Source organism: Castor canadensis, chromosome X, assembly GCF_047511655.1.
Source record: "Castor canadensis chromosome X, mCasCan1.hap1v2, whole genome shotgun sequence".
NCBI lineage: Eukaryota > Metazoa > Chordata > Mammalia > Rodentia > Castoridae > Castor > Castor canadensis.
The window spans coordinates 81,120,317-81,143,813 of record NC_133405.1 but is presented as its reverse complement, the minus strand read 5'-3'; the positions used below and the strand labels follow the sequence as shown (position 1 = coordinate 81,143,813).

The 23,497-nt window shown below is 51.3% G+C and overlaps 2 protein-coding genes across 12 annotated transcripts in view; one reads left to right on the top strand and one right to left on the bottom strand.

Moving 5' to 3' along the window:
• Nhsl2 (NHS like 2) overlaps nucleotides 1–23,052 on the top strand; it is a 238,536-nt gene extending 215,484 nt beyond the window's left edge. For 4 of the 11 annotated variants that reach the window (XM_074063005.1, XM_074063008.1, XM_074063007.1 and 1 more), the window contains 7 exons: nucleotides 10,060–10,215; nucleotides 11,985–12,112; nucleotides 12,417–12,609; nucleotides 14,469–14,600; nucleotides 15,865–18,195; nucleotides 19,933–20,065; nucleotides 20,872–23,052. In XM_074063005.1, the coding sequence (XP_073919106.1) occupies nucleotides 10,060–10,215; nucleotides 11,985–12,112; nucleotides 12,417–12,609; nucleotides 14,469–14,600; nucleotides 15,865–18,195; nucleotides 19,933–20,065; nucleotides 20,872–21,196 (3,398 nt within the window). In that variant the 3' untranslated portion in view covers nucleotides 21,197–23,052. The remainder of the gene's footprint in view (nucleotides 1–10,059; nucleotides 10,216–11,984; nucleotides 12,113–12,416; nucleotides 12,610–14,468; nucleotides 14,601–15,864; nucleotides 18,196–19,932; nucleotides 20,066–20,871) is intronic. The other 7 variants (XM_074063012.1, XM_074063013.1, XM_074063014.1 and 4 more) reach the window with 3 other exon arrangements.
• On the bottom strand, nucleotides 5,114–9,798 carry Rtl5 (retrotransposon Gag like 5). The gene is made up of 2 exons (XM_074063017.1): nucleotides 6,103–9,798; nucleotides 5,114–5,706 (listed from the first exon to the last, which is right to left on the bottom strand). The coding sequence occupies exon 1, from the start codon at nucleotides 9,511–9,513 to the stop codon at nucleotides 7,726–7,728; it is 1,788 nt and encodes a 595-aa protein (XP_073919118.1). The 5' UTR covers nucleotides 9,514–9,798; the 3' UTR covers nucleotides 5,114–5,706; nucleotides 6,103–7,725.
• Nucleotides 23,053–23,497: the final 445 nt, after the last annotated feature.

Genomic DNA, 23,497 nt, shown 5'->3' with positions numbered 1-23,497 from the left:
TACCATACCAGGCTTGTTTGTTAAGATGGGATCTCACTTACTTTTTGCCAAGGCTGAACCAATCCTCCAAATATCTGCCTTCCTAGCAAGTAACTGAGACTACATCCAACCCTTATTGCTTTGGGATTTTTTTTTTTTGAGAGACAGAATCTCACTATGTAGCCCAGACTGGTCTGGATCTCATGATCCTCTTATCTCTGCCTCCCAAGTGCTGTGATTACAAGTGTGGGTCACCACACCCAGCTCTCTTGGCCTCATTTCTGGGCCACAGAACTTTGACTATTTTACTGGAGGGTTCAAAAGCACTTGTGTGCTAGTGTTACAACATTGAGTAGCTTCAACTCTCTGTGCCTTGTTTCTTATTCTGTCAAAGGAGAAGGTGTCACTAGCTACCCCATGATGTTTTTGTGGTGTTTAATATATGTGAAGCACTCAGTGCCCAACACACAGTCAGTGCTGAGAAGGCATTAGCTATTTCTGTTGTCACCAGTTCATATCAATGAGCTCATCAATATATTCTATTTTATACATTATATTATATCACATATTATATATTATAATATATCTTCGTATGTTCTATCCTATCTTCATTTTTAGAAAAAGGAAACCAAGGCTTAGAGAAATGAAGTAACCAACTCCAGGGCATACGCAAGGGAGTGGCACAGCCAGGGTTCAAAGCCAGATCTATGTGACCCTCAGCCCAGGAGAGGCCACTCTCTCCTACACCATTGAGAGAAGGTGATGGTCCCCAGAGGGGTTGTGGCCATCAACACAGAGCTCGGCTAGGAAGGGGCCACCAGGAAGCTTGGCTTCCATTTCTTATTGTGTCACCTCCACTTGCATGCGCTCAACAGGGTCTTACGGGCCAGTTGTCCCTCACTGTGCGAAGGGGACAATTCATGTCCTCATGGTCCCAGCCTGGGAGCTCCAGCTTCAGGGGCCAGTGGAGCCAGGAGTAGAGGGCTCAGGTGGAACTCAGAAGGACAGGGCTCATGTGGAGAACACAGGCAGTTTCAAGGAAGAAGTAGCATTTTGAGACAGGGTCTTGCTATGTAGCCTAGGCTGGCCTGGAACTCCTGGTCCTCCTGCCTCAGCCTCTCCAGTGCTGGGATTGTAGGTGTGTACCACCACACCTGGCTAGGAAGTAATCATTGAACTAAGATTGCCAGTTGGAGTGGGACCAAAAGTGTTTGTTCATTTTTCTTTCCTCCTCCTCTTTCTCCCTTCTCTCATCCATCTTCTCCCTTTGTCCTTCTCCCTTCCCTTCCCTTCCCTTCCCTTCCCTTCCCTTCCCTCCCCTCCCCTCCCCTCTCCTCCCCTCCCCTCCCCTCCCCTCCCCTCCCTTCCCTTCCCTTCCCTTTCCTTTCCTTGAGACAAGGGTCTCACCGTATTGCCCAGGCTGATCTTGAATTCTGGGCTTGATTGGTCCTCCTGCCTCAGCTTCCCAAGTAGCTGGAACATCTAGCATGTTGTAAATTAAGGCAAAGGGATGGGATTGCAAAGCCCAAGAGATATGAAAGGGCCTGGTATGGAAGGAGAAGAAGGAAGTAATTCAACATGTCTGGAGTTAGGATTGGAGAGAAGAAGGAAGAAGGAGGGCATGAGCAGGTGAGCCTGTATGGGTTGTTCATGATCAGGTAGTGAAGAATGCCAGAATCAGGTCCGTATGCCTTCCTCTGAGAAAGAAAGGAGAGCCATTGGTGACCAAATCTGTGAGTTCAAAGGACTGTGACCCCCGCCTCTGCAACACCACCACACAAGCAGGCTTGTGGAAGGTGGACTGACTAGAAGGAGCAGAGAATAGAGGCTAGTTATGAGGACAGACTGGGGACATGGGGGAGCTACTTTAGCGGTCCAGAGGGAGATGAAGAGAGACTGTATAGGCCAGGGGGACAAATCTAAAATTTCTGGACACTGTCTGACCCATCCCATACCTGGTCAGGCTTCATCTCTGCACAGTGAATGGAAGGAAGGCAGGAATTGCTGAGGACACTGGCCCTCCTCAGGTTCAGTTGTCCTCAGGTCCTACAGGGCAAGGCTTCCCCAGGCTATATGATCATTGCCAAAACTTCACACCTTCCAATCTAGCCTGTTTCTCCAGTAACAGCCAGGGTCCTACTTTCCAGCACCCCCTACCCACTTCCCCCATTAGGAGAGCTGCTGAGGTGAGGGGCCCTACTCCACCTCTGAGTGTGGCAGGCAGGAAGGGAGAGGGATGTTGGGAGCAGGTCAGAGCCTGTTCTGTGTCAAAGGAAATATCCACCCTTTTAAGCCTTTAAGAGACTGTTTTCTTCCAAGTAGGTCCCCACCGTTACCAAGGCAACTGAGAACTCTGGGCTTTGTGTTGCTGCCTGGAGTCCCTGGGGAGAGGTGACCTGCTGAGTTTTCCCTAGTCTGAGCAGGAAGCAGGAAGTGCTAGCTGGAGGTGGAGCCCACCCCCATTTGGGGACAGTCTCTTGCCCTGTTAATGCCACTGCTCCTTCAGTCCCATGAGCCAGCCCTGACTGTCAAGGGCACAGGCTTGGGCTCCAATAGTCCTGGCTTCTCCAGGCCAGACTTCTATACCTATCCTGTGGCACTTCTCTCGCAGGAGAATGTCAGTGGCTGTCTGAGCATGTGTCGAGGAGGGGAGAGCGCACACCAGACAATGGGACATGCTGGGGAATCATATATATTTCTTAGGGGCTGGTGGAGTGGGTCAAGTTGTAGAGCGCCCGCCTAGCAAGTTCAAAACCCGGTACTGCCAAAATAAAAAAAAAGAATTGTATGTATATATTTCTTGATCACTTACTGTATGTTAGAATTGTATCTCTGGGCCAGTTCTTGCTCTGGTTGCTGCATGGGAAGGCTCAGAACCAAGTTGGCCACTGTCACCTGGGCTAGTTCATCCCCAAGGCTCTATTCTGCACTGGACTGGGCTGGCATTAGAATTGCCTAGGGCGCTTTGCAGAAGTGGAGACCCTAGAGATTATGATTCCCTTGGCTGGATGGGTTCTGGATGTGGGACTGTTGGCGTGACCTCGAGCCAGTTACCTGACCCCTCAGACACCACTTTTCTCACCCAACAGAACGGGGAGGAACAGCCGCACCTGCAACACAGGCAGCCTTCCTCCATTTCTTTAAAAAGGTTTTGGGGACCCTCTTCATCCTTGTTACCCTCTACTGCCCCCTTTCCCTTCTTCCTTTCCTTTGTTCTGGTATTTCCTTACTCCTGGCACACAAAAAGCCTCCCGTGAGGTGCAACCTGGTCCCCTTAGGCTGGGCAGCCAGGACTCCAGGTGGGGCCTGCCCACCTCTGGGTGGTGGCCGTGCTCCAGGAAAGTATTATTATCTCCGACAGCGCCGCCATGCTGCCCAGGCACACCAAGCCCTCCCACTCCCACCATCACATGTTCTTCACAAGCTTCTGCTAAGCCAGCTCACCCCTCCCCAGGCTTCTGCAGTTGACTTCAAAACCTGCCTACAAGATCTCACCTGTGCCCTTAATAAAGGCCATGTTGATACATCTTTCCAGGTGAGGGAGGGTTTTTGACTCCTGATTCCATTTTGGATGGAATCTTCTAGTCTTCTAAAGCTTCACACGATCTGCACATGCTCTCGGTAGGCTGCCTCTAGGTCTCCATCCAGTGGCCCACTTATTCGCCCACTTATTCATTTACGTACCAAAGTGGTGTGGCGATCCTACTGTGTATCACATATGCTGGTCCTGTAGACTAAACAAGTAAGGAAGGTGTGGCCTAAGAGCAGATGAGACTTGTGCAAGATCCCAAATGGAGTTGGTGGTGGATCTGGATTAGAACCCCAGGCTTTCTTGCCTTCTCCGCAGTGCTTCCAGCTTCAGCCCTTGTTTTTCTTGCTGTGCCCCCATCTGCAATGATTGGCTATTACATGACCTGGCCTCACTTACCCTCACCTGTGACATCATGAGTAATCCCAGGGGTCCTGGAGACTTTGTTTGAACCCCCTGAAGTCTAACAGGGAGCCCCAGTGCTCACTGGGGACAGCCCATGGCCCTATACCCTTGTCAATCTCCCCAGAAGGGGTAATGAACCCCCATGCACTGCCATGCCCAGCTGGCCGGGTGCTTCCTTGCAGGATGGAACTGTCACCTGAATGGCTCCCTCAGAGTCTCCAAAAACAGCACACTTGACACAGTGCACTTGCCCCCAGGTCTCTCAGCTCTAAAAGAAGGCACACATTACCTGCCTTGTGAATGGTTGTGGCAAAGCCTAGCAATGATCAGAATCACGCGTTTCCTTCTTACCCTCCCCTTTCCTTTCTTCCTCTCCGAGGGCCAAGGCAAATGTGCTTATGAATCCTACAGGTTTGGAGAGGAGGCATGGTACAGCGGAAGCAAGACACCAACCTGGCATGCTAGACAGTAAGACACCTGAGTGGGGGACAGAGAGGGGCCGTGACCCTGGAGCTGACTAATGGACGGGGTTGTGAAGGAGCCACTCACTAGCTGACCCTGTGGGCAGTGACTTCTAAGCCTCAGTGTCCTTATCGTGAAGATGAGGGTGTGAATGGTGCCTCAGGATGGTAATGGGGTTGAAATAGGATGATAAACCTAAAGTGCCCCATACAGCCCTCACAACTAGTAGGAGCTCAACAAGCGTTCCCATCCTCTTCACGTCTGGGAAATATGGGCAAGTCCTGGAATGGGATTCAGTTTCTTCTGACCCCACAGTCTGTGAGGAGCAGGGAGATCTCTAGGGATTTGTGTCCAACTGTTCACAAGTTTGCTCACTGGCGTCCCATAGCGCCACCTAGTGCCCCAAAGTGGAAGGGCCCTCCCTCCCTCTACACTCCAAAGTTTTGTGTGTGTGTGTGTGTGTGTGTGTGTGTGTGTGTGTGTGTGTGTGTGTGTGTGTTATTAATGCTGTTTTTCAATATGCCTGGTGCTTCCACTTCCTTCCTAACAACTTCTGCCACCCACACATGCGTAGAATGTAGGCATATCCCCTAAGCCTTGCTGGGCCTTAGTTTCCTCATGCAAGGATTTTCAAGGCTCCAGGCTAGTGCTGATTCAGCCGAGGTGCCTAGGAAGTAAGCACCAGATGACTACTGCTCCCCATCTGTGCTTGCCCAGTTAACACAGGCAGACACGATCTTCACACACCCTTTATATTTTTATTGAGGAGAGAAAGCTTTAGCGTTACAGAGCAATTTCTTATCTTCACAACACAGTGATACAACAATAATACAATAACAACAATAACACATTTGTTTCAAAGGGATTTTGTCCCGGGTCTCTGGGAATCCTTGGGCTGCCCCCAGTCCCCTGCATGCATTTCCCACCCACCCCCCCCCACCCATCTCTCAACCCAAGGAAGCACCCAAAGCTCACAGTTCTTTTTATAGCTCTTGTGGCTGTCACATCACAATAAATATTGACGATCTGGGAAAGTGGGGAGAGGGTCACAGGGAAGCCCAAGCCCCCTCTGTCCCCAGAGGCCCGGAAACCAGCTCACTGCTCATCCACTCTCTCCCTGGCTGAGGCTACAAGGGTTCAGAGAAGCACCATGGGAACAGGCAGGGCCTGTGCTGAGAGGTCCCTGGAAGTGGGGGGTGCAAGGCACCTGTCCTTTGCACATCTCCACAAGCACATGTGCAGCAGAGCCAGCAGGTTGACATCAGCAAACAGGGTCCACAGCCTTGAAGAATAGCAGTTCCCCTTCCGGAATTCTCTCCTGAGGAAATAAGCTGAAAAACAGACAAAACTATCTTCACAAGGTTATCTACTCCTGCCCCAGTGGGAACAGGGAAAACCGGACAATTGAAATGTCTGACAAATTAGCAGATGCTTAAATAAATGAGCCAGTGTGCATGACTGTATAGGTGGCAGCCATTTTAAATCCTGCTGGTGGGGACTAGCAGGATGATCTCAGCTTTGAAAGTAGGCAGTGAGAACACACTAGAAGGAAAGGCAGCAAGTGTTGCGTCTGTGTGGTGGGATTCTGAATGTTTGGGGGTATTTTATCCTTAAAATTTTCTCCATTTTCTACAATGTCTGTGTATTACTCTTCTCTTCAGGAGACCTTTTTAAAAGGTAGCAACAGGGGCTGAGAAAAAAAAGTGATAAACAAAAAGGTATCTTACCTTCTTCTGATGAACAGAGATCTCACCCGAAACCAGTCTGGGGACTGGGTCTGTCTGTGACTCCTCTTCTTCCAGCTCCTTCCTCTGGCCTCCAGGCTCAAAATCCTAAGGCTGGGCTGAGGTTATGTGTCAGACTCCAGTGAGGAACAGAGGCTCCGTTTATGGTGTTTTCTTCCCTCTGGCCACAGACACTTGGGCTGCATGTGCCCAGCTGTCGGGCACTGCACAGAAAGTTCAGTGTTCAGGAGCAAGCTGGGCCAGCAGTGGATTTAGCTGGCATTTTGAGGGAGAGATGACATAGTAAATGTACTTTTCACTACAGAAGCAGTGTTTCCTGGACCCAAGGTGAGCAGCAAGTCTCTTTGTAAGGGCACCTGGGTTTGTGCCCAGAAGTCCCAGGAGTACCTAGGAGGCAGTCACCCCCTAGACCAGCAGTAAGCCAGGGGTTGACCCCAGGTGAGAACCACTGGAGGTGTCCCCCTGCAAGGTTGCAGTGGGCGCAGTCTCGGCAGCGCCAGCCCTCTTCTCTCCCAAGTCAGAGGGAGTTAACGAGCAGTCCGAGTGGGCCATGGGCCCTTGCGCTCTGTCTGTCCTGGAAAGAGTGAGGCCTTCCTCCTCAGTGGTGGTGACCCGAGGATGCAAAGCCAGAGGCTTTTGGCTGGGAGCTGCAGTTCAAAAGCTGGCAGGGGAAGGAGGTTCCTGTCCCTAAGACAAGAGCCACTCCTTGGGATGTCAAACTGAGTTACGCTGCTGCTTCTTCTGCCTCTTCCTCCTCCTCTTGCGCTAAGTGTCTATGCTTAAACATCAAGGAAAGGGGTGGAGCCAGCCATGTTGAGCTCTATCAGCAGAGGGGTATCGAGAGCAGTGTGGTAAGAGGAGAGGGCCCCAGATTTGGTCAAGCTGGTCCAAGGGCCCTGATACAGTGTCTAAGGGAAGGCTGGAAGTGGATCCAGCCTGCCACTGTCAGCCAGGGACAAATAAATCTCAAAGTGTCCATTTGACCTGTGGCCTTGCGAACTGTCACTGGGCTAGGTGTAGGGTCCTCTTCCAGGCCCTTCTGCTGGAGGTGTGGCATGAAGCAAGTATAGGCTTCCTGTATGTTTCTTGGTGCCATCCTGCTTGCCATCAACTATATCTAGAAAGTGGCCTCAGTGGCTTTCGGAGTTCAGTGTAGCCTGTCCTTTCAATCACTGGGACAAATCAGTGAGGCATTGGGTGAGGTCCTGGTGAGCCAGTTGGAGGAGTAAAACTGTAGAACAAGGCGAAGAAACGCAGGAGAGGTGAGGATTGGGAACAACTAGAGGGGTAGACAAAAGGGTGACCAGTTCATTTATGGGAATAAGCCCAGAAACCTGCTCTCCTGCTTGTGGCAGGACTGAGCAGAACACACAGCACAGGGACAGCTACTGCTGACCTCTCCTTTCCCAGGTGGCCTTGGTTGGGCACATGTCACTCTCTGGTCATGGTTGCAAGATGGTCTGGATTTTGCAGGTCTTCTTCAGGTTCTGCAGGTCTGGATCTCCCTCAAGGACTGGTCAGTAGATGGGGCAGGTGTGGCAGCAATAGCAGGGGCGGGGGACACAGTAGAAGGGTGTGTTCCGGGTGGCCAACTCGCCCCTGCACTCACACGCGAATTCGGCCGCGAGCAGCTCGGTGGCCCCCCTGTCTTGGAGTGAGGCGGAATAGCACCGGGGGGCGTCTTCGAATTTGGCGTTGACCCAAACGACCTGCACGGCGAATCAGTGGTGGCGAGCTATAGAATGGTGAGTTGGTACCTGGAAGGCCCTCCAGAAGTGGGACTCGATTCTGGTTCCTCCGTCTGCTGGAATGTATTATGGGAGGTGACACACCCAGGAAATTCTCAGCATGGTAGCCAACTGTGGAGGTAATAGTCTGGGTTGAAGTGTCGACAAGGACAGGCTCCTCCATCTCCATCAGCTCCTCCGGTAGGCCGTGATGGTGGTGGTGGTGGTGGTGGTGGTGGTGATGGGCTGCGTGGTGAATCTCCTCCCGCTCTGGCTCCTGCTCTGGCTCCTGGCCTCCAACTTCAATTTCTTCTTCATCTTCATCCTTATTCTCACCATCACCCTCATTCTTCTTCATCTCCTCTTCCTCTTTCTGTTTCATCTCCTTGTCTTCCTCTTCTTCTTCCTCCTCCTCATCTTCATCCTCATCCTCCTCATCCTCATCTTCATCTTCGTCCTCATCCTCCTCATCCTCCTCCCCCTCATCGCCCTCGTCCTCCTCCTCCTTCATTTCTTCTTCTTCCTTCCTCCTCTCTTCCTCCTCTCTCATCTCTTGCCGGAAAGCCCTCATGTGCTTCCGCTGGTCCTTCAGGTAAAGCCTGCGCCTGCGTGCCTCTCCATCTTCACCCTCACTACAGCGCTCTTCATCTTCATTTTCATCCTCGTTAGGGTTGGGAGCAAAAGGGAAGAAGACATTGCGAACACCAGGGAGTGGGATTGGCTTAGGAACACGTACTTTTCTTTCTATCTCCACGCACTCAAGAATCAGCTCATCTAAGTCGGCCATTTCAGTGGACCATAAGAGCTCCTTTCGGAAGAATTCCGACAGGCCTTTGAGGAATTGGTTTTGGAGGCGGCAGTCATCCCAAGATAAGAATTGAGCCAGAAATTGAAAAGCATCTGCATAGCTGCCCAGCGTACAGTCTCCCTGCTTGAGCTTGCGGATGGCCTTTTTAGCCACACGTGGGGGGATGGGGCCACAGAATTCCTTACGGATTTCATCCAGGAAGCGCGGGAAGTTGGCATGCAGGGAGCTTCCTTCCTGGGTGACTGAGATGGCCCAGTCCCTAGCTTCCCCAGTGAAAAAAGAGATCAGAAAGGCCACCCGCTCAGCGCCCCCAGGGAAATGATCCTCATGGTCGGCTATGAAAGTCTCCAGCTGCATCAGAAATTCAGCCAGGTAGACTGGGTCGCCCGAAAAAGGCTCTATGTCGGGCCGCTCCAGCGGTGGCAGAAGGGGCTGCGGGGGCGGCTCCTTGGAGGCTGGGGAAGGCAGCTCCGGCGGAGGCGGACTGGGCGACAGAGGAGGGTCGGTGGACCCGTCGGGGTTGGTGTAGTCCTGCACCACGTTAATCAAAAGATCATCCGAGACATACTCGGGATCCGTGCGCGGGGGAGGCCAGCACAGGAAGGGCACCTCTTCCTCGGGAGTGGGGTCAGTCTCACTGAGCGGGAACTCAAAGTTCTCCTCAGTAAGGACAGGCACTATGGGCACTGGCCAGCGGATGTAGCTAGAGACGTTGCCCCGCAAAGAATTAACCTCGGCCAGAGCTCTTCCGAGCTGCAGGCCCAAATTGGCATTCTCCCCGCGAAGGGCATTTAATTCTTCTCGCAGGGCCACATTCGCCATGCGAAGACTATTGAGATTTCCTGCCGCCTCGGACATCTCGACTAGCTCAGGGGCTCTGGGACTCTGACAGTGGGGGCGGGGAGCTAGGGTCCGCGGGAGGAGCAGAAATGCGGCAGCGGGGCGCGGGAAAGACCGAAGTGCGGCGGCGGCGGCGGCGGCGGCGGCGGCGGCGGCGGGGCGCAGCGAGACCGGGCCACACCCACCGGGGAGCACCGAGGGCAAGCAGGCAATCGGGGCGGGGAGCCCCGCGGCTCGGCCCCGGACGCGTTACCTCGTGGCAGGGATCGGAGAGGGCGGGCGGCGGCTCAGGGCCAGGAGGCGTCAGGCGTTGGACACGGGCAGCGGCGGTGGAGGCCGGGTGGACCAAGGCACAGAGGCGGGCGGAGCGGGAGGGAACGGACTGCGGCACGATCTGTCGAGGAAAAATCTTGCGGACCGCGATTCACCGCCTTTTAAGCGCAGCCTCGCATCCCCCCCCCCTCAGCAGGGGCGGGTCTTCGGGAACCGCGGGCGCCCACTGGCTGGGGCCGCCGTTCCCCCCACCCCTTCGGCTGCGCTCTCACTGACTCTCTCCTTCCCTAGCTGCAGCTAACTCGGGTCGGGAAAATGCGACAGCGACTGCCCACTCGAGGTCGTCATGGCGACAGCCAGTGAACGTGTTCCTCTCCTCGGGCAGGCCCCCGAGTGTAGAGGAGCTGCTTCGCGAAGCGCAGCTCAATCTCCAGAGCCTGTTGCAAGGTACTGAGAGGGAGGGGGGCTGCGGCCAGAGCCGCAGGCGAGCTGAGCTGCGCAGCAGCAGGAGGGAGGCAAAGAAAGAGGACAGGGACCAGGGGGAGAAAAAGACAGAACAGTTCCAAACCTAGCGAAAAACAAAGCATACGTTTTCCATCTTTCCTTCCACTTTCCAGACAGATGATTCTAAGACTGGGGGCGGGGGGCATCCTCCCCCATTTTTCAGCTCAGGCCATGAGAGAGGAAAGGACAGACTGAGGCAGGGCAGTGGGTCAAGCCCTTCACACAAGGAGCTGGGTGGGAGACTCCCATGATTTTGGAATCCTGACACCAGAAGACAAAAGGGTCATCTGCGTGGCTCCCACTCTGGGCTTCACTCTGCTCTTGACATAACCTGGTGCACATGCCTCCTGGGTAGCTACTACCTCACCAGCGTAAGTTCAATAAACAGCACCCAGAGTTTCCTATTCTGTCCTCCCAACCAAACAGTTTCTCCATGTAAATCACACCTCTGGGCTGGGGATGTAGCTCAGTGGTTGAGCACTTGCCTAACATGAGAGAGGCCCTGGGATCCATCCCCAGCACTGCAAACAAACAAACTAACAAACTATTACTACCCCTGGACTTCCAGAAGCACCTGGCTCAGAGCTGGATCCCCCAAGAGGTGCCCAGTGGGCACTAAATGCACAAAGAGGTCTTGTCAGCACTTGCTTATCTATGCCCACAAATGTTAACTCCAACAGAGAATAGATAACAGCTGATGGACCTCCCAGCTGGACTGCCGCCACAATCCCTAAGCTTCCTGCCGGGTGGTGGTGATGTTAGAGAAGGAAGAAACCAAGGGACACCATGATGGTTGTGTTCAGATAATGAAATGCTACCATGCAGAGTAAGAGTCAATGTGCTCGGTGCTGCTGCCACAGGCAGGATTAGGACCAGTGGTAGAAATCAGTGGGAGGCAGATTCTGCCTCCAGATAAGGAAGAACTTCTCTGACATGCTGACAGCCCCAACTGTCCATGGAATGAATGAGCCTTCTTTGGGAGGAAGCCCCCCTTCTTTACAGGCATGTGTGCTGAGGTTGCAAAAGCATTCTGAAGGGCTGCTGAGGAGGGTGTCTGAGCACAGAATGGGGTGCTGGACTGGAGAACCCTAAGAACAAGCCCAAGTTTACATGATTCTAAGAGTCTTTGTTCAAATGTACATAGAGCCATGAGTGTTTGTTCTTTACGTGTACTTTCTTCATTTATTCATCTAAGCCATCGTTTCAGTCAAACCCATTCAAATCTTACACATCCTTCTTATTTCCTGATGATGCCTGTGAACCTCGCCCTCTTCTATGCCGCTGTCTTCCCTCTTCTTCCCCATAGCCTATCTAGACTTGACCCCACCCACAGTGGAACTAGGCCTACAGAAGCTCAAGTAAGAGTTCTTGCATCTAGGTGTAGTGGTGCACACCCATAATCTCAGCACTCTGGAGGCTGAGGCAGGAGGATCATAAGTTCAAGGCCAGCCTCAGCTACATAGCGAGACTATGTCAAAAAAAGAAACGTTCTTGGGAACCAAGAGAGATCTCCAGACTGGATTTCCCAGTGCAGATCTCTTCTTGCTTCACACAGACACGTTCCTTGGCACAGATGCAGAAAACCTGAAGAGCTTCAAAGAGAAGCTTGTAGCAAAAGGTATCTGTACCTTGAACACTCAAGTGGGGTCTTCTCCCAGCCCAGCCCTTGGCCGTGGCCCCCTAGAGTGTGTCTCCACTGTGCTATTTTTCAGAAGAATATGAGGAACAGTACTCGGAGGCCAGACTTCTGGGGCAGACCTTCCGCTCTTCTGATGAGGCCCCTGAGCCCACTCCCAGCCCAAGGCCCCAGTCTGCCAGGCGTCTGGAGTTTGTATTGATGGTGAGTTGCCTCTTCCCCCACCTGGGAGAGCCAGCGTGCACCCACTGACAGGGGACCTCGAACTGCTTACATTCCCACTGGAAGTTGCTGCACACCTCTGCTCACCAGCAGAGCTACCCCAAGGCTCCACTGGGATTGGCCCTGCACAGTGGGTCCTCCACAGACCAGGCAGCCTGTCTGAGTTTTTCTGCCTTCCAAAACGAAGCCTCCGACCACCCACCCTGTCTAAAGAGCTATCCTAGGCACCACGCCGGCTCGTTGTCAGTCAGAAGCACACCCTTTCCATCACCCTCTCTCCCAACAGCCTGCAAAACGGCAGCTAAGTGAGGATGAGACTACCACCCAGGGCGTGAGGGCCCCTGAGGCCTCCCTGAGCCTGTCTACAGCCGACAAGCCACCTGCCTGGAATGGTCCCTTCCCTCTGCCCGTCCTAGAGGAGAAGCGGTGGCCTCAGCCCTGCTCTACACAGTCTGACCTTGTGCCCATCAACATCTCTGGTAGAGTTGCTTAGCACCACCTGTCTCCTTCCCTCCTTGCCACTACAGCCCACCCTCTCTGAAATGCACCAGGACCTGGGGAGGGAGGGTCACTCTCTTTGCTACCAGCTCACCCTGCACTGTCACAGTCATGGCGCTCGCGGGGGAATGGAGGCGTGCAGAAGAGGGGCTGTGGCTACTCCTCCTCCACCCTCCGGGAACTCCCTTTGATGGCAAACAAAGTTATTTTACCAGGAAGACCTTACATAGAAACAAAGTTAGGAGCTCTGTTTGTGCACCCAAGGCTGGGTTTGGAGTACTCCGCTTTGGAGGGAGAGCGGAGTGCTGGTGGTAAAGGGGAGGGTCCCGCTTGGACTCAGACCCAACGCCTTGTGGCCCTTCCAGTAGATACTAAGTCTGCCAAGGAGGCTGCCTTCGTCAGCTTTTTCAGCAAGGTTTTCAGGAAAGGGAAGTAGTAGAAAGAAACAAAAAGAGATAGAAGCCAAAAAGACCAAAAGGTGCCCGGGATGGCCTTGAGAGTAGGGAGAAGATATATGGAGCCCAGCTGGCTGTGACTGCAGGCAGGCACACACTATGTCATTGTTCATTCCTGCTCCCCACTCCATTGACTATAGGAGGAAGAGAAAAAGGGCCAGTTCTATCAGAAGGAGATAGGTCAGGGACACATAGGGACCGGAGGGAGCCTGCAAGCTAGCACTGGCCTTGATATCCTGGAAAAAGTTAGCAAGGGCAATGAGGACAGTTCTGGCCATATGTGGCAGTGCTCCATATGGGGTCTTCCGCTGCCACTGGAGTCATCTTGAGAAATGAGAGGCAGGAAGAAGAGCCCACAGCCCAGGGAAATGTACCAGGATGAGGAGAGACTTGCAAAGTGATGCTTTAAATGTCTCTCTTACCTCCATGGGGCCATCCATCCCTAAGTTTTGTTCATGGAGGGGCGTGCAGTGGCATGACTGGGAGGAGAGAGTCTGCTTCACCAGCTGCTGAGTGAGAGACAGGGAGGGGAACCACATACCCCATGGCAAGTTCCCAGGGGCCAATGGCTTATGACAGATAGACAGAGCTCAGTCACCACAAAGAAGCCAACATGTGACAACATCAAGTTATGGGATAGAATATCAGGTTGCTTCCTAGATGTTGGGGGTCAGTGAGACAGCTTCTTGGAGATGCCAGTCTCACCAGGCCCCTATAAAGACTTTTCTTTGAGGAAAGGTCACAATCAAGCCGGGCATGGTGACCCATAACCCCAGCACTCAGAAGGCTGAGGCAAAAGGATTGCAAGTTCGAGGCCAGCTTGGGCTGCATAGCAAGACCCTGTCAAAAAACCAAGGGCTGGGGGCGTAACTCAGTGGCAGAGCCCTTGCCTAGCCTGTACAAAACCCTGGGATAGATCCCCAGCATGGCAAAAAAATAAAGTAAATAAAATCATACTGAAATAACATCCAGTCTCAGCCCATTACTCTGAACCTATGGTTCTCACCCCTGGCTGGAAACCTGAGAACATCTAGAAAATGATTCTACCTAAGTCCTGCTCCCAGAGAGCTAACTGTTCTGGAGTGGAGTCCAGGTATTGGAGTTTTAAAAGCTTCCCAGCTTTTATTTTAGCTATGAAGCCAGGGTTGTAAACCACTGCCCCAGTCCACCTAAGACTTACATGGGTGACCTGGGAGAAGCTTGTGAAACCTAGCATGTGTGCCCAGCGCCAAATTGGGAGGGATGGGGGGAAGAAGTGCCACTTGCCTGGATGCTACTCATGCTTATTGCTACTGCCATCATCCCTTCTCTCTACTTCAGGCCAGTTTCCACTGTACTTTAAACTGAAACCAGGATGCACCCAAGTGTCTTTATTTTGGCTACAGGGCAGCAGTTTGATAAACATGCAAGTTTGCGACACTCCTTGTTTAACACAGAGACAGCCGTGAACCCCAAATCCACCCTGAGGCGGAGGCGGACCATTATTGGATTCTCTAACTTTTCTCAGCGAGACCAAGGTGACCCCACCACAGCTGATCCCCCAGACCCACCCCCTGGCCTGTCCCCACCAACCCTGCCACCCAGTGGTGTTGTGGTAATGCAGAACAGGAATAATTTGGGGTAGTAGGGCTTTGAACATCCTGAGAGAACCAATGTGGTAACAACTGAGGATAACCAAGGGCCTGTTGTCAAGGTCAGCAACTGTGTATGGAAAGTAGGTTTCCCAAGCTAGTAAATTCAGTACATTATTTTCCATTATAAATGTAATATAGCCACAGAATGCCAAATTAGGCAAACAGATAAAAGGGCAGGGATCATCACTAAAACTTTCATCTCAACAGAATCATTTCTACCATGCAGTGAATGCTGTCCAATCAGCGTAGACCTGGGCTGGAAATGTAGCTTAGTGGTAGAGCACTTGCCTAGCATATTCAAGGACCTAGGTTCTATCCACAGCCTAGGATTAAAAAAAAAAAAAAGAAATGCACAGACCTCTTCATAAGGCCTTAACCAAGTTATATAACCACTCTGAGCCTCAGCTTCTTCATCTGTAAATTGGGAATAATGATATCGACCCAGGAGAGTCATGGTGAGGATTAGAGCCATTTGTGTAATCTGCTGACCATGTGCCTGAGATGTAATTACCAGTCAACAAATTGTGGCTATTACTATAAATTATGATAACAATAGTAATAATAATGATACTACATAATTGTATATATGAGGAAGCTTCTGGAGATTGGGAACATCTGAATGGTGGCCTCATATTGGTAGGTGATCCTAAGTCTTTTGTTCTGAAGGTAAGGAGTGACAGATGCCAGAAATGCAACCAGGCTCTTAGTGTTCCATTCTGGCCTACTCCAGGCTCACTACTGGGGCTGCAAGTCACACCATGCTGTCCTTAGGTTGGAATCCTCTGCCCCCATCTCAGGATTGGTGAACACTGAGTTCTGTGATGGTTTCATGAGCCTGAGGAGAACGTATGGGGAGAATCCAAAGTAGTCCCATGTGACACTTCCACTCTGAAAGGAATCGTCAAATCTGTTAAGTCTTTGGCAGCCATCTGGACGATTCAAGGGCACCCTGTGACTCACTGTGTGGTGATGGGCAAGAACCCAATTTCTCCAGCATCCTCAGCTGTGAAAAGGAAGAACCAAGGAATTCTGACCAAGCTGTTGGCAAATGCTTCTTGGCAAAAAGTTGGTGCTCTTGTCTCGAGACAGCTGATGGGGGAATCCCTGGCTTGCACTGTTAATGTTCTGTGTTTTCCTCCTCCTGCAGGTCACAGCAACAGTCCAGCAGGCTGTGCGGCCCACTTTGCCACCTCAGAGGCCAGGCTCAGCCACTCAGCTTCTCAAGTTGTTCATGGAAGAGTTGCCGTTGGGCAGGAAGCTCGGTTTCCAAATCTCACCTCGCCAGGACTGAGAAATCCTTCTAGTGAGCCCAGAGACACTCACCAGACACGTGGTGGCCCAGACCCTCCCGGCATGGAGGGCATAGGGATGGTGTACAGTGTCCCCAGTTCTTGCAATGGACCATCAGAGTCAACGTTCTCCCCTTCCTGGAAGGGAGATGCTTTTACTTACATGACTCCAAGTGCCAGCAACCAGAGCAACCAAATCAATGAAAATGGAAAAAATCCTTCCTCGGGGAATTCTTGGGTCTCTGTGAACACACTCCCACCTCTGGTTCCTAAGGAGGCGGCTACTCTCTTTGTCACCCGTGATAACCCAGCAGGATGCAGTGGGTTAGCCAGCTACTCTGAGCATCCTACTCAACGAAGGCAAGCACCAGAAAGACCCCCCAAGATTGGCCTTCTGACTAGTGGTACCTCCAGATTGGAGACAGGCCCAGGTGGACCCAGCAGATTCCGGGAGCGGTCACTGTCAGTGCCCACAGACTCAGGTACCACAGCTGTGGACCATGACGAGGAGCAGAAGGCTAGTGAAGCCTGTGCCCTGCCTTATGTCAGGACAAGCTCCGAAGGCAGTAACAGTGCTGACAACATTACGTCTCTCAGTGCTGAGCAGGAAGCACGGCACAGAAGGCAGAGATCCAAAAGCATCTCACTCAAGAAGGCCAAAAAGAAGCCTTCCCCACCGATGCGCAGTGTCTCGCTGGTCAAAGATGAGCCAGTCCTCTTGCCAGAAGGTGGGTCAGTGCTGCCCAAAGACCAGAGGCCCAGAAGCCTTTGCCTCTCCTTGGAACACCAAGGACATCACTTATCCCATGCAGATGCTCAGGGTCACCCAGCAGTGCCAACCCTCAAAGATCCAGATGGTACACAATTCTCCCACCACTGGTATCTTTCTGACTGGAAGTCTGGTGACACCTACCAATCCTTGTCCAGCTCCAGTACTGCCACTGGCACCACAGTCATCGAGTGCACTCAAGTTCAAGGCAGCTCAGAGTCTCTGGCCTCCCCTTCCACCTCCAGAGCCACGACGCCTTCTCAGCTCTCCATTGAGGTGGAGGCCAGGGAGGTATCCTCCCCAGGAAGGCCCACTGGACTGATGTCACCCTCCAGTGGATACTCCAGCCAGTCAGAGACACCTACACCCACAGTCTCCATGTCATTGACCCTGGGCCACTTACCCCCTCCAAGTAGCAGTGTCCGGGTACGTCCGGTGGTACCCGAGAGGAAGTCGTCACTGCCCCCAACATCACCAATGGAGAAAATGTCCAAGTCACGGCTGTCATTTGACCTACCGTTGACCTCCTCAACCAACCTGGATCTGTCTGGGATGAGTATCTCCATCCGCAGCAAAACCAAGGTGAGCCGCCATCACTTCGATACCAATTTTGGGGCCAAGCTGGCACAGAAAACGAGTCCCAACCAGCCAATCATGCCCATGGTTACTCAATCTGACCTCCGTTCTGTTCGCCTGAGGTCAGTCAGCAAGTCCGAGCCAGAAGATGACATTGAGAGCCCAGACCACCCTGAGGAACCAGGAGCAGAAGAAGTCTTCACCTTGCCAGAGAGAAAGGTGAAACCTCCCATAGCCGAGAAACCTCCTCTGGCCCGAAGGCCTTCGAGTTTGGTGCATAAGCCACCATCTGTCCCTGAGGAGTACCCACTAACTTCACCGACCTTGGCTGTGACCCCCAAGAGCTCCATTCAACACGTGAGGCCACTCCCCCAAGACAGCTACACAGTGTTGCGGAAACCAAAGTCCTCCAACTTCCCCGATGGCCGGAGCCCAGGGGAGTCAACAGCACCCTCATCTCTCATTTTCACGCCTTTTGCCAGTTCCTCTGGTGCACTCTTCTCAGGAACACAGCAGTCTCCCCAGGCAAGTATGGAGGATGAGGGCTCCAAGGTGAGAGCCCTGCCTGAAAGAATTAGCCTCCAGAGCCAGGAAGAAGCTGAGAAAAAGACAGGCAAGATTCCACCTCCGGTACCAAAAAAGCCCAGCGTGCTGTACCTGCCTCTCACCTCCCCTGTAGCTCAGATGGAGGCCTTTGTGGCAGAACCAAGACTGCCTCTTAGCCCCATCATCACCCTGGAGGAAGATGCCAAGTGTCCCCCTGCCAGCGACCACCTGCAATCACCTGGTAAAAGAATGACTTCAGCTCCACAGGCTGACAACGAAGAAGAGGCAAACTCTCCGGGTTAGTAAACTGCCTGCTGGTTTTTTCTTTCAGTCACAGGAGGGAGGAGAGTAAGGGTGAGGGCCAAGTGCCAGAGACAGAAGCAGATGCCCCAGAATAATCATCTTCGTCTCAGGATGACCAATCAGTAGAGGACACCTCTGTGGGTTTGGGTTACTCTGAATAGGAACTGCAGGTTGGCCTTTCTGCCCTTGGCATCAGGGCTGACCTGGGGCACCCAGCTCTCCAAGGCCAAATCTGGGCCAGCCTACCCATGGCTCAAGTGCTGTGATACAAAATCAAACTAGGCCTTGGCATACTCGGACTTCAGGACCCATCTACCCTGCCAGGCCTGCATCCCCCACCCTAGGACTCACCATGTAGTACTTTTCATTTGCTGCTCTAAGTATGCTCTGAGACCATGGCAGGCTTGGAGGCTGCGGAAACATTGGACTGTATTGTTGCCTGCAGCCTTTCTTGGTGCCTTCCAGAGGAAAAAGAGCTCACTTCCTTGGATAGTTTGAGGCTTGGTCTTCTTAAACCATAAGACTGGCCTACTTAATGATTCTCACCCTTTTTATTTGTTCCTATGTCTTTTTGTTTTCATTGTAAAATGCACATAACATTTACCATTTTAGGCCTGCGGTTCATTAGTGTTTTAGTACATTCACATTGTTGAGAACCCACCTCCAGAACTTATTTCATCTTGCAAGAATGAAAGCCAATTATCCCCCTTTTTTTGGGGGGGTACTAGGGTTTGAACTCAGGCCCTCGCGCTTGGCTAGGCAGGCACTCTAGCCACTCTAGGCTCACACTTGAGCTACTCCACCAACCCTGTTTTGTGTTGGTATTTTCAAGATAGGATCTGTTGAGCTACTTGTCCGGGGCTGGCTTCGAACTACAATCCTCCTGATCTCTGCCTCCTGATTAGCTGGATTACAGGCGAGAGCCAATGGTGCCTGGCAAGTCCATACCACTTAAACAGCTACTCCCCTGGGGTGAGGGGGGGCAGAAACACTGTTCTACTTTTTGGAGTTTATGAATTTGACAACTCTGGGTACCACATATAAATGGAATCATACAGGAGTTGTCTTTTTTTTGTGAATGACTTATTTTACTTAATGTCATCAAGGCTCATCCATGCTTCTCATCCTTTTTGAACCCTTAGCACCAAACATCAAAATCTCATGACCTTCTTTAAGCTGTAACTAAAATAAGCAAAAATGTCAAAGCCACAGGTTATTTTAGAATATGCTGTCTCGGACTTCACCAGCTCCTTCTGAGATTCAGACATGAGAGTCACTGCTTTAGATTGCTCTCAGCTCCTTGATTTTTAAAAACAGTATATTTGAAACAAGAGCAGGGCTGGGAGTAGGGCTCAGTGATAGAGAGCTTTCTAGTATGTGCAAGGCCCTGGATTCCATCCCCAGCACCAAATAAATAAATAACTATAAAAAGAAAACAAGAGCATGCTCAGACCACCTGTTATAATGAAAAAGGCTCGTGAGAACAGGGACCTGGGCCAATCTTCCTCACTCTACCGTGAGCAAATCATTAACCTTGGGAACTTCTTGTTCCTCCTCTGAAAAATGGAGATGTGAAAAATCTCCACCCTGCTGCCCTTCTAGAGTTGCTGGAAATAGCATATGAGAATGTTCAGCAAATGAACAGTCCACCAGATGAAATAACATATGAGAGTGCATTTGCTTTGCCCTACCTGTTGTGCTCAAGGTCCTTCTTTCTGGTTCTTATGTCTAGGGAGTTCTGTGGAACCAGGCACCGAGGAGAAAAGTTTAATCAGTGATAAAACAGCCGAATGGATTGCGGAGGAGGATGATGACGTGTTTGTGGCTTCACGCACAACTGAAGATTTATTTACTGTGATACACAGGTTTGGACCATTTTGCCTTCATTCTAGTTGCAATTGCCTTCCCTTTTTCTACTTAAAGAAAAACTTCTACCTCTAAGCAACCATTAGAATTGTCCCTGGAGATTAAGTCCAGACACCCACATATGTGAGCACAGTCTGGGGCCTCACATCTCGAATTCACTGATGTCTTTGGGTGAAGTGGAGGAGGGGAGGGGAGGGGTGGACCAGGTGCTGAGAGAGGCCCCTGGTCTCCTAGCAACCGCTTGGCCTATTGTAGCTCCATCTGCTCTCTCACAGCTCTGTCTGCAGTCAGAGACATTTAACCCTTCACAGAATTCCTGGTACCACAAAATCCCATCAAGAGATGATGTGTGGCACTGGGAGGCATATCAAAACAGGGGCTTAGGCACAGGGACAGCAGATGGAGTTCAGGGGCACAAGGCAGGGGCTTGGTGACAAGGATCCTGGATATAAGAGCCTAGTTACCGGAACTGGAACACCAGTTAAGAACAGGATGAGCCCCTAGGCTGGCCTGATTCAGTCACTGCGCCTACTAGCCTTGACTGCTTAAATTTGCCCTTGGTCCCAGAACTGGGGAAAACTGAGCCACAGGCCAAGCCAAGTGACTCCATAAGAAAGGCTTATGGAGGACAGGAGGTCCAACAAGGAACCTGGGGAGCTAGAGGTGAGAGAGAAAGCCAGTCAACACAACACTTGCAAGGCTGTCACACACATGTTCTTGACCATGTCCCTAGCAGGGAGTTCTGTGAAGCATCGCTAAATGTCTGCTCCCCAAATTCACTCAGATCAGACTTTCTCTTACTTAGGTCCAAAAGAAAGCTGCTGGGCTGGAAGGAGCCTGGGGAGAGCTTTGCAGGCAGCAAGCCAAGCTCCCACTCGCCAGTGAAGAACACGGCTGATTCTCCCATCAGTGAGTCTGCTGCCCCCACCACAGGGCCAAGTGGCAGTGCCAGCCTAGACGCTGGCAGAAACGATGATTTCAAGGCCTTGCTTCAGAAGAAGGGAAGTAAGGCAACTCCCAGGTCCCGCCCCTCGGCAGCTGAGCTGCTGAAGACCACTAACCCGCTGGCTCGCAGAATCATCGCACAGTTTTCAAAAGACTATGAAACCACCGACAACCCCAGTACCTAAACCCTGGCTTCAACCAGCAGGGGTTACTTACTAGACATGAGTAGAGAAGGAGGAAGAAAAAGGAACCACAGAATAACAAAAGGGCCTGCATTTCTTTTACATTAACTCACTCTGGATGGCAGAGAGAGGCCAATTCAACTAGAGCCAAGATCACCAGGCACTGAGTTATCTTCAGACATTCTGCATCTCCCCGCTTCTACCCTCTCCATGACTGACTACCCAATTCCTTATTTTCCCCCAGTGCTGTGCACCAAGAACTTCTCAGATGTGAGGGGGCATGTGCCACCTTTTCTATCAGTGTCCTGGCTGCTCTGTCTGTTGGCTCCTGTCACTGAGGAGCACAGTAGGAGACCAGATTGGGGGCTGCGAAACCGGAGCGGGGAGGAGACAGAGAGTGCCACTGTCCCGAGGAGGCCTTAACGACCCTATGTGGAGAAACAGAAAGACACCCAGGCCTCCTCAACCTCAGTGTGACTGTCCTCTAGTGAGCATTTCACAGGTGTGCACTTATCGGCATGGGGTTGATCAGATAGCTTTTGTGGTGCAAAATACGAGTGTGACTCTGTCCCGAACCTTCATGCCTTTTTCAGTTTGATTGTGTATGCGGAGATCAGGGTGATGAGTCTCAATAAACTTCTACACTCCCTCCCCCAACCTAGCTAGAAAAGGTCAAGACTGGGCGGCTTTGGATGAACCAAGCTCAGCCACCTAAACAAGACATTTGCTCACTCACATCTAGCTAAGGTAACTTGAGCGTGCGCCTTGAGGTCCTTCAAGTGTCTCATGGATAGCCAAGATCTGTGCCCAGCTCATGCTGCACTCCAAGAACTCATTTCATTTGCATATCACATTCATTACAGGAAGTAATTAGGTGAAGGGTCGGCATCATCAAACGCTCAAGGAAGATAGAAAGTAAGTGCTTGCACTTACTTTGGTTCAGTTCGGATCGCTCTTTGTTGTTGACTGAATTTTATTTAAAGGAATTCTGACTTGGTTCCAAAAACCAAGAACCTATACTAAAAGTAGCTATCCAAATCTAAAAGGCAGCCTTACAAGTTGCTATGGCCCATAACACAAAAAAGGGCTACTTTTTCCCACTTATGTTCTGCTGTTTGACCAACTTTCTGCTGGGGGAGAATGTAAGAACTAAATGGAATACTGAAAGAGTTCCAGAACAATTATCATCACCCCTTCCCCTCCAAAGCTAACTATTCTTGTCAGCTTAATTTTCTAAGCAGAGCAAGAGCAATGGTTCGTTTCATTTCCGTATGCCTGATTTCTAGGCGTCTGGGGGCAAGACAGATGAAGCACTGATCAAAGAAAACCTGCTGACCGGGGTTGGAAAGTTAGTCTGCTGGTCCCAAGAGGCCAAAAGGAAGTTAAATGAAATTGTAGTCTTCTTCACAAGCAGGGCTCCCTGACCTTTTCTCCTTCACCCTCGACCCAACAGATTCATTAGTCAATCTTCTGGAGGATGCAGTAAGCATTTCAGAGACAAACAGGTCACCATTTTGGTAGGTCACGACATTCCTTGTCAATGAGAAGCAAGCTCTTAGACAAAGCAGCTGAAAAACCCCACTGAGTACTGAGTACTGAGAAGACTGGGGCCTCTCACATAGAAGCCTTAGGTCTAGGCCTTTGGTTGGTCTGGTTCTGAATTCTAGACTAATTCAAATAGTACCAGCCCACCAAGTCCCTTGCAATCAGTACTTCCCTCTAATTTAGAAAGAAGCCACTTAAAATAATAGACAACTAGGGAAATACCAGTTGCTTTTGAAAGTATTTGAACTATTTGGTTTGAAGGTCTTAACCAAGTGTCAAGGGTTTTGCCTGAAATAAAATGATTCATGCCTGGCCTTAGTTTGTATATGAATGCCACACTTATCTGCCCTGGACTCAGAGTTCCAAAGATGGGAGCGCTTTCCTCTGTAGGGAAATAAAAGTGCTGTGATTTTGCCTAACAAAAGTGAAGGGCTGCCAGGGCCTGTTCCCTGGGCATCATCATGCATAGTGAGCTTTATCTAAAGTGTGAGTACGGGGCCACAGAGACTAAGAGTTGTTGCTTTTGCTGATATTTCTGAAGTTTCCTTGTTACTTCCAGTGGATTTTGCCTCTCCCCTCATCTTGCTACCTCTGGAGGTTTCCCCAAAAGCTTCTAAAGCTGAATGCCCAGATGTGTTTCAATTACCTGGATTCTTGCTTTCCTCTACAAAACTCTGTATGCCTAGAACTTTTAGGACATCTGTACCACCTCTATGGCCCTCGAATGCCAAGTGGTGTCCTCACTGGCACAAGAGGATT